This window comes from Labrus bergylta, chromosome 3 (genome assembly GCF_963930695.1).
Source record: "Labrus bergylta chromosome 3, fLabBer1.1, whole genome shotgun sequence".
Classification (NCBI taxonomy): Eukaryota; Metazoa; Chordata; class Actinopteri; order Labriformes; family Labridae; genus Labrus; species Labrus bergylta.
The window spans coordinates 35,672,137-35,684,521 of NC_089197.1; the positions used below are offsets into that span (position 1 = coordinate 35,672,137).

The 12,385-nt window shown below is 46.4% G+C and overlaps 1 protein-coding gene across 3 annotated transcripts in view; it reads right to left on the bottom strand.

Moving 5' to 3' along the window:
• Positions 1-12,385, bottom strand: part of iqgap1 (IQ motif containing GTPase activating protein 1) — a 38,742-nt gene that overhangs the window by 15,495 nt on the left and 10,862 nt on the right. For 2 of the 3 annotated variants that reach the window (XM_020641412.3, XM_020641410.3), the window contains exons 10-20: positions 12,145-12,302; positions 11,883-11,970; positions 11,429-11,592; positions 11,102-11,262; positions 10,780-10,904; positions 10,471-10,634; positions 2,470-2,560; positions 2,112-2,279; positions 1,568-1,710; positions 1,308-1,478; positions 422-505 (exon numbers count right to left, since the gene is read on the bottom strand). In XM_020641412.3, the coding sequence (XP_020497068.1) occupies positions 422-505; positions 1,308-1,478; positions 1,568-1,710; positions 2,112-2,279; positions 2,470-2,560; positions 10,471-10,634; positions 10,780-10,904; positions 11,102-11,262; positions 11,429-11,592; positions 11,883-11,970; positions 12,145-12,302 (1,517 nt within the window). The remainder of the gene's footprint in view (positions 1-421; positions 506-1,307; positions 1,479-1,567; positions 1,711-2,111; positions 2,280-2,469; positions 2,561-10,470; positions 10,635-10,779; positions 10,905-11,101; positions 11,263-11,428; positions 11,593-11,882; positions 11,971-12,144; positions 12,303-12,385) is intronic. The other variant, XM_020641411.3, reaches the window with a different exon arrangement.

Genomic DNA, 12,385 nt, shown 5'->3' on the forward strand with positions numbered 1-12,385 from the left:
AATTGGTCAGTCGCTCAGAATGCAGCCACTTTAGCTCTGAAGGGAGCAAAAACATTAGCACCTCAGCACTACTGTGCTACCGCATATCGTGGGCGTGCTACAGAAGTTAACAGGCGTGCAACATGAACTGCAGGGCTTGCCACAACGAGCCAATGGGCTTAGATCAGTGATGTCACACTGACAAGACGTCACACTGGCAAAAAATTTTCAAGGGGGGCTAGAACTGAGCGTTACATGCAGCTAATGCTGCAGCTAACAGGAGGACGTAGGAGAAGCCGCGTTTCAGCTGACTTTGAATTTTTGCACATAGATGTGCCTAAACATGCACAGGACACATGGAAAACACACTAAAGAGCATATAAAACCAGAAAAAGCATAATATGACCCCTTTAATAAAAATAATCAGATTATAAGAATTTACCTTCACAGCCTCATCACTGTGATCTTTCAGATACTGTTTACGATCTTTAAACTTCTTCCTCTGTTTGTGTCCTTTCCAGTGAGCCTGAAGACACACCCAGAGATACAGAGACACACAGACACACATATATACACACACACAGAGACACACACATGGTCAGTTCAATGGGTCAGTTGTGTGTAGTTGAGGTAATCTTCTGTAATAAGTATATCAGCCACAGGAGATGTGAAGTCTCCATGGAATGAAAAATACATGTTCCTGGTTTTTATCCAGCGTTTTTTGGGTTAAATTTTCATTTATCTGCCAAATAAATAAAGAGAAAATATTATCTGAGTGTTTTTACATCGTAATAACAGTATGACTCACCCTGCACTCAGGGGTGTTTACTACTGCTATCCCAGGACAGTTAGATACTCTGAGAGTTCTGTTTCATGGAAACTTTAAGGCGAGGCCAGCAGCAGTGCATGGAAGCTCGACCATACATCGCTACAGATAAGAGTCATTTAATCCCTGTAATTAGGGCCAGAGCAAAAAGAAGGCGCCAGGACCCAATCGAAAGGCAAGGAATGATTATTATTTACTTTAGTGCAAGAAAAATAGGGCAAAAAACCCACAATATCATACAAAACAACCTTTAAAGACACAGCACTGTCCCTATAAAGACTGAGGACTGTCCCTTTAAAGACTGAGGAATGTCCCTGTAAAGACACAGCACTGTCCCTGTAAAGACACAGAACTGTCTCTTTAAAGACTGAGGACTGTCCCTTTAAAGACTGAGGACTTTGTTTTTAAAGATACTGCACTGTCCCTTAAAAGGTGAGCTGTTAAAGACAGAACTGTCTACTTTACTACTAGGTTTATCCACCTGTATATGGATATTGCTTACCTGTATGCAGGTAACAGCTGGGTCCTGAGAGTTCAGGAAGTTCATCCGCTCCTTTAGACTCTTTCTCATCATGTAACCACGGCAACGAGCCTGCAGCTTGGTGATGAGACTCTCATTGGCCAGCCACAACTGCTCTCGGTTGTATGCCGTGGTTACCCCGGAGACAACTGACTGAAAAGACAGAAAGCGTGGTTTACTGACTGTTGAGTGATTGCCTGGTTGATTAAATAAAAGTGTGTTATCGTTACCCTGAGACTAACCTGGATGTCCTCCTTGTTGAGCTGTGTGTTGTTCTGGACAAAGCCCTCAGGCTCCGCCCATGTCCCCTCCCTGCTGTTCAGGTTAAAATAATAGTTGTGGCCTCCCTTCACCCAATGCTTCACCCACTCACTGCCGTTATCACCTGAGAAAGGTCAGAGACGGACATGTCAGAGACAGACAGGTCAAAGACAGACAAGGTCAGAGACAGACAGGTCAGAGACAGACAGGTCAAAGACAGACAGGTCAGAGACAGACAGGTCAGAGACAGACAAGGTCAGAGACAGACAGGTCATCAGAGACAGACAGGTCAGAGACAGACAGGTCATCAGAGACAGACAGGTCAGAGACAGACAGGTCAAAGACAGACAGGTTATCAGAGACAGACAGGTCAGAGACAGACAGGTCAAAGACAGACAGGTCATCAGAGACAGACAGGTCAAAGACAGACATGTCATCAGAGACAGACAGGCCATCAGAGACAGACAGGTCAAAGACAGACAGGTCATCAGAGACAGACAGGTCATTAGAAACGTTTGTCCTCACCGTCTCTCATCTTGTTTTCTTTGATTTGCGACAGGTCGTCCTGGTAGGTGTGTGCACACTCGGAGGTGACCCCGTACAGTCCTGTTGCCGGGTTACGCAGAGCCAGCAGAGTCTGAGCCTGATCACTTGAGTCGACGGCCTCGTTGACAGCCTGGATGGACTGAGAAACTGAGAGACAGACAAGCGTTCAGTTGGATTTATTGTAATTATTGTTGAATTCTGTGGTTTTCAATGGAGTGTCCTGTCTCTCTTTTCTTAGTATTCATATGATCGAACTTTATAAATATAATAATAAATATATATTTGAATATACAAACATAGTGTCGTGTATTTGAATGTAATGAGTGGGAGCTCTCACACTGTAGCGCCTCCTGTGTGCCCTGATTGGCTCTCAGGATGGCGTTCTGGATTTCATCCAACCACAGAACAGCTGACGGATCCTGAGTCTCCTGAAGAACCGGACAGGGATGTTAGGATAGATACACACACAGTTTAAAGACACAGGCCCTTTCCAAAGAGCCACAGTTCAGTATGGAGTTTCAGTAGTCTGAACCCTCGTGGTCGTTCAGTAGTCTGAACCCTCGTGGTCGTTCAGAAGTCTCATGGTCATTCAGTAGTCTGAACCCTCATGGTCGTTCAGTAGTCTCGTGGTCGTTCAGTAGTCTGAACCCTCGTGGTCGTTCAGTAGTCTCGTGGTCGTTCGTAGACTGAACCCTCGTGGTCGTTCAGTAGTCTCGTGGTCGTTCGTAGACTGAACCCTCGTGGTCGTTCAGTAGACTGAACCCTCGTGGTCGTTCAGTAGTCTGAACCCTCGTGGTCGTTCAGTAGACTGAACCCTCGTGGTCGTTCAGCAGTCTGAACCCTCGTGGTCGTTCAGTAGTCTGAACCCTCGTGGTCGTTCAGTAGACTGAACCCTCGTGGTCGTTCAGTAGTCTCGTGGTCGTTCAGTAGTCTCGTGGTCGTTCAGTAGACTGAACCCTCGTGGTCGTTCAGTAGTCTGAACCCTCGTGGTTGTTTAGTAGACTGAACCCTTGTGGTCGTTCAGTAGACTGAACCCTCGTGATCGTTCAGTAGTCTCGTGGTCGTTCAGTAGTCTGAACCCTCGTGGTCGTTCAGTAGTCTCGTGGTCGTTCAGTACACTGAACCCTCGTGGTCGTTCAGTAGTCTGAACCCTCGTGGTTGTTTAGTAGACTGAACCCTTGTGGTCGTTCAGTAGTCTGAACCCCCGTGGTCGTTCAGTAGTCTCGTGGTCGTTCAGCAGACTGAACCCTCGTGGTCGTTCAGTAGTCTGAACCCTCGTGGTCCTTCAGTAGTCTGAACCCTCGTGGTCCTTCAGTAGTCTGAACCCTCGTGGTCGTTCAGTAGACTGAACCCTTGTGGTCGTTCAGTAGTCTCGTGGTCGTTCAGTAGTCTGAACCCTCGTGGTCGTTCAGTAGACTGAACCCTCGTGGTCATTCAGTAGACTGAACCCTTGTGGTCATTCAGTAGTCTGAACCCTCGTGGTCGTTCAGTATTCTGAACATTTCAGTATGGATAGTTCCGGGTTTTGTGCAGTATGGATCGGATGCATCCTTTCAGGACATGAATTGTATTTTAACTCCCACAATGCTGTGCAAAGTTAAATGTAAAACACTCATTCTAATTTTAACAGAAAATCTAACAAATGTTTGAATTATTATAAAACCTTTCCCCCTCTATTTAAATAATGATTATTTTTGTCTGCGTCTTCATTGGTTTATTTTATATTCTTTATATTACTGTCTTTCTACTTTCCTTTATGTACTGTATGTTATTTAGTTATTTAATCTGTCTTTTACTTGATTTACATTGCGATATTGTTTTTTGTTTAACTGACTGTGTATGCGCATTAGTCTTCTTGAATAAAGCTGAACAAAAAACAAACAAAAAAAAAATGGGTGGATGCGGCCGGTTCGGGTAACGTAAATGACGCCACTTCCTTACTGGATGAATCAGACGAAGTAGGAACAAATATCAGAATACTGAACAGTATATACTGAAACTATACAGCACTGATAGTAGGTACTGTCTACTGTCTTCTTTTTTTTAAAAACATGTTTTTATAAAGATTTTCAGGAAGTTTTACGGAGTAAAAAGAATAAATTCAGACAGAAAAAACTAACAAAAACAAAACAGGGCTTCCATTGCAGGACATTATGCTACAATGCATCACTAGCGCAATGTTTCTTAACACAAACGTTTAAAGAGAGGTGAGCAGTAAAATCAGTTCTGTCTGGGAACTCTGTCCAATCGGGCAAGATAATCCAAAAAAGGCTGCCAGAGCTGCTATTCTATTCTATTCTATTCAGATGCTTAACATTTTGTTAAGATTGCCCATCATGCCATACCGGATTTTCTCCTGGTGCAGTACACAAGTCAGGTCGTACTGTCTACTGACTACTGACAGATTGTGGAGGAACTTTGGTGCACCCCCACACACAAACATTTATATCAGACTTGTTATTTTAAGGCGTAGTTACACCAGACTGCACACAGAGGGCACCCTCTGTCTGTCTCATGGAGACTTCTGAAACAGGAAACCTGAACCTCCACCTACCCTCCATGTGTCCCGCCCTTTATGGTGCTTTGGGGGGAAAAGAAAGACGCAGTGTGTGTGTGTGTGTGTGTGTGTGTGTGTGTGTGTGTGTGTGTGTGTGTGTGTGTGTGTGTGTGTGTGTGTGTGTGTGTGTGTGTGTGTGTGTGTGTGTGTGTGTGTGTGTGTTTAGTCACTGCAGACAGGGTGTGGTGTCAGAGTGTGTGTGTGTGTGTGTGTGTGTGTGTGTGTTGCTGGCTGTAGTTAATAACACATCATGGAAAGAAGAAGTGAAAGCTGAATTCAATATTCGTCTGTTTCTCGAGGTCATAAAGTAAAATTTTCAAAGAACAAGAGGACTCTTCTACTTAAGGAGGTCCACTCTGTACCCTGGGGTCTAGATTTTAAAAAAGGTCCACTCTGTACTCTGGGGTCTGGATTTTAAAAAGGTCCACTCTGTCCTCTGGGGTCTGGATTTTAAAAAGGTCCACTCTGTACCCTGGGGTCTAGATTTTAAAAAAAGGTCCACTCTGTACCCTGGGGTCTAGATTTTAATATGAAAGTGTTCTGGTTACTGTTTGAAGTCCCAGATCAGCGGGAGAAACAGTCTGTGTGGAAAACAAAAACCAGGAACCCCGTAATGACATCCTGTTTCTGTCTGTGACGCTGCTCACAGTGTGACTCTGTGTCAGGAAGGCCAATCAGCGTTCACATTTCCTGATTTGGTTATTAATCAGAAATTATCCATCCCAACTCTTTTCAACAAACTCACTTTTTAAAATCTTTCTTGTCTTTTTTGGCCCTTTTTAAATCAGACAGCTGAAGGGGGGGGGGGGGGGGGCGACGACGAGAGCACCGTCTGTTCATAGTGTTCAGTGTGTCAGTGGAGTGTGTGCAGACTCTGATGTTTACGCAGGCCTGCAAGGTGAGGGCTAGCTGCTCGTCTCTTTCTGACTGCTCGTCTGTCTCTAACTGCCTGTCTGTCTCTAACTGCCCGTCTGTCTCTGACTGCCTATCTGTCTGTTTCTGTCTGCTCGTCTGTCTCTGTCTGCCCGTCTGTCTCTGACTGCCTGTCTGTCTGTTTCTGTCTGCTCGTCTGTCTCTGACAGCCTGTCTGTCTCTGACTGCCCGTCTGTCTCTGACTGCCTGTCTGTCTCTGACTGCCCATCTGTCTCTGACTGCTCGTCTGACTGCCCGTCTGTCTCTGACTGTTCGTCTGTTTCTGACTACCTGTCTGTCTCTGACTGCCTGTCTGTCTCTGACTGCTCGTCTGTCTCTGACTGCTCGTCTGTCTCTGACTGCCCGTCTGTCTCTGACTGCTCGTCTGTCTGACTGCCCGTCTGTTTCTGACTGCTCGTCTGTCTCTGACTGCCTGTCTGTTTCTGACTGCCCGTCTGTCTCTGTCTGCCCGTCTGTCTCTGTCTGCCCGTCTGTCTCTGACTGCCAGTCTGTCTCTGTCTGCCCGTCTGTCTCTAACTGCCCGTCTGTCTCTGACTGCCTGTCTGTTTCTGACTGCCTGTCTGTTTCTGACTCCCCATCTGTCTCTTACTGTTCGTCTGTTTCTGACTCCCCATCTGTCTCTTACTGTTCGTCTGTTTCTGACTGCCTGTCTGTCTCTTACTGTTAGTCTGTTTCTGACTGCCCGTCTGTCTCTGACTGCCCGTTTGTCTCTTACTGTTCGTCTGTCTCTGACTGCTCGTCTGTCTGCTCGTCTGTCTCTGACTGCCCATCTGTCTCTGACCTGTCTGTTGTAATTCTGCAGTTATGAAGCGACACACAGAAGTCATTCACAAACTGAACCACAGGATCAGATAGCACACTGTTTTGTTCCCATGACGACCTCAGATCACCTGAAACAGACTCAGACCTCACTGCAGCTTACAGCCTGTCCAATCAGGACCAGGTTAAACATGGTGTCACACTTTAGATATGAAAGATCAGGCAGCCTATCACAGCTTTACATGCACAGAAACACTTCCTGCAGGACACCTCTGAAAGGCCTGTGAGCTGCAGAAGAAGAAAGAGTCATTCTTCAGAAAAGTTCAGAAAGAAGGAGAAGAAGAAATGAGGTGGAGAAAGTAAAGTTCAAAAGAAATAGTGATCAACAGGTCAACTCAGACCTGTAGGTGTGTCTCCACATTCAGCTGCTGTAACTACTTCCTGTCATTACCTCATCGCCCTAAACAAGGAGAGTGTGTGTATGTATGTGTGTGTGTGTGTGTGTGTGTGTGTGTGTGTGTGTGTGTGTGTGTGTGTGTGTGTGTTGTGGTCGGTTTTCTGCCCTTTTAAGGAAGCAGACGACCGAGACGACTTATTTCCTGCGTCTGTGAAATCTGCAGAAAACAGTTTTTCTCTCCTCTGATGTTTTTATAAAGTGTTCTAAGTTTCCTCATGATGTGTTCAAGGTCGGTCATTATTAGCATTAACTAGTTATCTGTCTGATTTATTACTGTCTGAAATTAGTTCATTAATTCATCTCATGTTTGTCCCTTCAGGCTCTCCGTAGATAGTGGTCCTCAGTGTCTCCCTGTAGTCTCAGTGATGTAAAAGAAGGACACTGCTGCATCTTTGAATGTCTCATTTCACTTTAACAAACTCTCAGACAGCTCAGCTGACGAGTCCAAAGAAATATCCACCTTATGACATCACACATTGACCTTTGTTAACGTTCCTTTGAGCTCTTTGACCTCACTTTGTATCCATATTTGGATCAGTGAGTGAAAAAACAACAAGAAAACATCTGTATATTGTGTGTACATTGTGATTATATTGTGTGTATATTGAGTGTGTTGGACCATCCAGGCTTAAGACAGGCAAATAATGGACTTGGGCCTGCATCTCTTTGAGAAGCCTCATTTGAGTTATTCACTGGGATCACAAAGAGACTTAAAGGACTCCTACTCCCAAAATCCCCTGCAATACTTCACACCTACGCGTGAAGAAAAGGGGGGACCTGAACCCCTCTCTTCTCATTGGAGGGGACCTAATAATCAGATGATAAAAATAATAATAATTCCTTCAGTTTCAATAGGTTCCTCGCTCTTAAGTCGGTGCCCGAGCCCTAAATATGTACCTAGACCCTTTGTGAGCCGGGAGCTGAGACTCCTTTTGGATCAGACCACGCAGCACTGCAAGAAACGGTTACTGGTCTGTCACGCCTCTCCTCAGAGGAGAGTGCCAACCTATATAGCTATTCAATTAGCATTAGTGATAAGAAGTTAGAGGAGCTAGTTGATTTTGTCAACAACCGAGCCAGGACCACCCCTAACAAAGACAGAATGTATGCAGAAGACATATATCAACCATGGGCCAATGCTCACTGTGGATCAGACAATCCACCCCTTCACGATGGAGTTGCTGGTCTTATCCACTTCCCTTTAGAGATCAACAGTCTGAACTCCTACACCCTCAGCACATGCGAAGAAAAAATAAAGAAGTTATTTGAGTGTATAACTAATCCAACTGGGAAACCACAGCGCACAATTTCAGATGTTCAAGGCCAACTTCTCCTCCTTCATCAGCGCAAATCATGTTTGCAGAATGAGAAACACCGGGCACAGTTAGCCCATGTACAAGAAGAAATACAGATCCTGCGGGACGACTTCAAAAGAATGCAGGATAAATTTAAGACCTTGCAGGACAAATGCAAGGCCCTGCAGGAGGAGAAGAAAACAAGGCATAGAAGCAGCAGGTTGGCCGAACAGAAGAAACAAAGTGTCACGGTACCCAGAATTCAGGATCGGCAGGTACGTACTGCAGCCCCCATGTCAGCTGAGGAAGCCTCAGATGAAGGATGGGATACTGAACCAGGTCCCTGGAGGAGGGAGACAGACATGTTGCAAGACCTGGAGGAAAGGACAAAGGGCCGCCAAGTCGACCACGGCCCAAGGGCGCGCTCCTCCTATAACGACCCTGTAAATAGTCTGGGTGTTCGGGATAAATACCGTCCCACCTCTCCAGACCATGAAGCCCCAGCACGTGGAAATGCCCCACTAGTCACTTCATATGCTTCGAGCAGGGAGGACCCCCACCCCTCAGGGGGAGGGACTTTTCGCTCCCTAGAAGCAGGGAGGAGTCTCAGGCTACAGCAAACACCAAGCATTACCTGTTCCGCAATAGACCACCATGTCTGAGCCGGGCACTAACCCCGCCACGGTTAAGTCACCCATACTACCATGACAACCACAGGGTTTACGAGTCTTCAGACGACTCGGACAACCCTCACCAGCCTTCAAGTCATGGTCTGCGAACCAGCCAGATAGAACCTCGGGTCAAAGATCTGAAGTGCTTTGACCCAGATAGCTCAGATTCAAGTATCAATGACTACCTTAGAGAAGTCGACCATTGTCTCCTTGACCTGCCTCATGCGTCCTCACATGAAAAACTGAAGCGGATCTGGAAGACTACAGCTAGGAGTGTCTGTGCTTTCATGGGGACACTCCCACCAAAGGTCTGATACTTGCAGAAAGAAAACTAATCTCCTAGTAAGCACTTACAAACTGCCAAGCAGAAAGTGTTGGACATGTTTGAACTAATTCAGGGAGCACAGGTAAGCATGGAGCGAGACATATCGTCAGGATATGACTCTGATCTTGGACCAAGCCCCTTAAGAGATCAAACAACCCTGCTGAAAAAGCTCAGTAAAGAACAGAGCAGCCAGGATAACCCAAGGACTGAGGAAATAAGTCTAGTTTTCCCAGACTTTGACTGTGGAGCCCCACCCCTCCCCTTTGGGGAAACGCCCCAGTTCCCTGACAGCTGTGACACCTTTTCACACCTTCACAGGTTTGAATCACCACATCACCTCAGCTCCCAGAGGCAGAGATAACACCAGGCCCCCTCCTGCTACCTGTAGGTTCCCATCGCATGATTCACAGCTGAGGAATATCAAAACCTCAGATGACTCGGTTGGCTCCCTTTTACCCAGAGATCAAAGAATGCGCACAAGGCTCATTGAATCTATGGCAAAGGATGTAGAGCGGTTTGATCCAGATAACTCAAACCTCTGCATCAATGACTACCTCGGAACGATTAACCTGTGTCTCAGTGATTTACCTGATGCATCCACAAGAGAAAACCTCAGGCTGATCTGGAAGACAACTTCCAAGAGTGTCCATGACTTCAAGACTACCCTTCAGCCTGAGATCAAAGACCAGTACTCTGCGCTCTGCAATGCTTTGCGCCAGGAATACTCCACCTACACTGACCCTGCATCTGCCCTTCTTAGTGCTTTCAGTGTCTTGCACGAGATTATTACTGGCGCCTAAGATCTGCATATTTCCAGGGACGAAAGGCTCCAGGTTTGAAAGAGAACCAATCTTTCAAGTCCATCTTCATGCACAATCTGCATGGCTGCGTGCGGTCAGATGTCACCATGCATAGTTGTACACATCAGCTTAGTATGAAGGCATCAAGTTGCCTCGTGCTAGGAATAAGCCGAAGTGACCACGTCATCGGCAGAATAGACAACAGGGGTGAAGGTGGGACTCAACCACAGAGTAGGTTCCAGCCTGGAGAACTTATCACTACTAGATCCGAATGGAACTTTCGGGATGGCATTGTGTGTAAATTGTGAATACAATGTTTCTACTTTGTGTGTACATTGTGTGTACATTGTTTGTATAATGTGTGTACATTGTGTGTGTATATTGTGTATACATTGTGTGTGCTTTGTGTGTACATTGTGTGTGTATATTGTGTATACATTGTGTGTATAATGTGTGTACATTGTGTGTATATTGTGTGTACATTGTGTGTATTTTGTGTGTACATTGTGTGTACTTTATGTGTACATTGGGTGTTACATACATGAGCTTTCTCGCGGCGGGCCTCCAGCAGGATGTCGTGGTAGTGCTGAGCCACAGCTGGGTCGACATCAGTGAGTTTGGCTGACGCGTTCTGCAGCATGGCGAGCGTCTTCATGGGGTCTCCTTCATCCAGAGCCTCATTGATCAGGCCGATGGCAGCGATACCTGCAAACACACACCTCAGGTGATTGTCTCAGGTGTGTTTGTTTAGTAGTATTTAAAAACATGTCTGTGTGTGTGTGTGTGTTTGCATGTGCGTTGATGTGTGTGTGTGTGTGTGTGTGTGTGTGTGTGTGTGTGTGTGTCTTACGTTCATGCTCCTCCTGCACACTCAGGTTCACTCCGTCTATACAAGCCTGAATATCGTTCCAGGTGAGAAAGTCACAGCCCTGCTCTCTAGCTGCTGCCTTCAGACGCATCAGCTCATCCATGTATCTGAAAACACACACACACACACACACACCAACGCGCACACATACACACACCAACGCATAGCCTCAGGGAATAAAAATACACCTTTGAAATCTCAGAAATCAATGACTTGATTTAGTCACTGTCACTAGTGTGTGTGTGTGTGTGTATGTGTGTGCGTTGATGTGTGTGTGTGTGTGTGTGTGTGTGTGTGTCATCACCTCTGTGCGTATTCGTCCTCCACGTTACTCAACCCGGTCACTGAGCTGCTCAGCTGTTTCCACAGCGCCGCTCTGTCTCCCACATCCATCGCCTCGTTCATCAGCACCACTGCTGACAGCATCTCCACGGCAACCAGCAGCTCGGGGTGTAACAGCGCACCCTGCAGGACACATAAACATTGTCCTAATTCATCAAACTGCCAAATACCAGAAACTCAACAACATACTACAGGTTCACCATTACCTGCTGTGTGTGTGTGTGTGTGTGTGTGTGTGTGTGTGTGTGTGTGTGTGTGTGTGTGTGTGTGTGTGTGTGTGTCTGTGTACCTCCGGGCTCTGCTGCTGCAGGCTCAGTAACTCTCTCTGATAAAGGTCAGCAGCAGACGGAAAAACTTCAGGAAGCTGAGCGTCAGGATTCATCAACTCCTCCACTGTCTGCTCTGCTACACCTGCTCGAACCGCTGCATTGATCCTCTCCACCGCCCGCAACACTACACACACACACACACACACACACACACACACACACACACACACACACACACACACACACACACACACACACACACACACACACACACACACACACACACACACACACACACACACACACACACACACACACACACACACACACACACACACACACACACACACACACACACACACACACACACACACACACACACACACACACACACACACACGGTTCATTCACAGCATCTGTACAGAACATTGAGAAAACACTCCGACAAGACAGTCTGTGTGTGTGTGTGCTTACTCTTTGTGTAGCTCTCTGCATTCTGATTGGCCACGTTGACACCGCTCTGCAGCTCTTCTTTGGTCAGCACTTCTCCTGGAGACAACTGCTGGGGAAGACGAGGTTAAAGAGGAGGCAGACGACTCATCATCATCACACTCATCATCACCATCACCATCATCATCAGCATTATCATCATCATCACCATCACACTCCTCTTCACATGAAAACTCTGTCTGCTCTTCATCAGCACACTCTTCATCATCATCACACTCCTCCTCACCTGCTCCTTGTTCTCTCTGTCGGCCTGCAGCTGTTTCAGGTACCAGCTTTTGTTCTGGTTCTGCAGGTTCTGGATTCCCATTGCCTTCAGAGCCTCAAACAGTTTATCTTCATCCCCGCTGAGCAAAGCCTGTTCAGCTGAACTTAGAGCCACACTCACTGAGAGAGAGCACAGCTGTGTTACCATGGAGACAACAACATTGTGTGTATTGTGTGTGTGTGTATGTTTGTGTGTCTGTGTC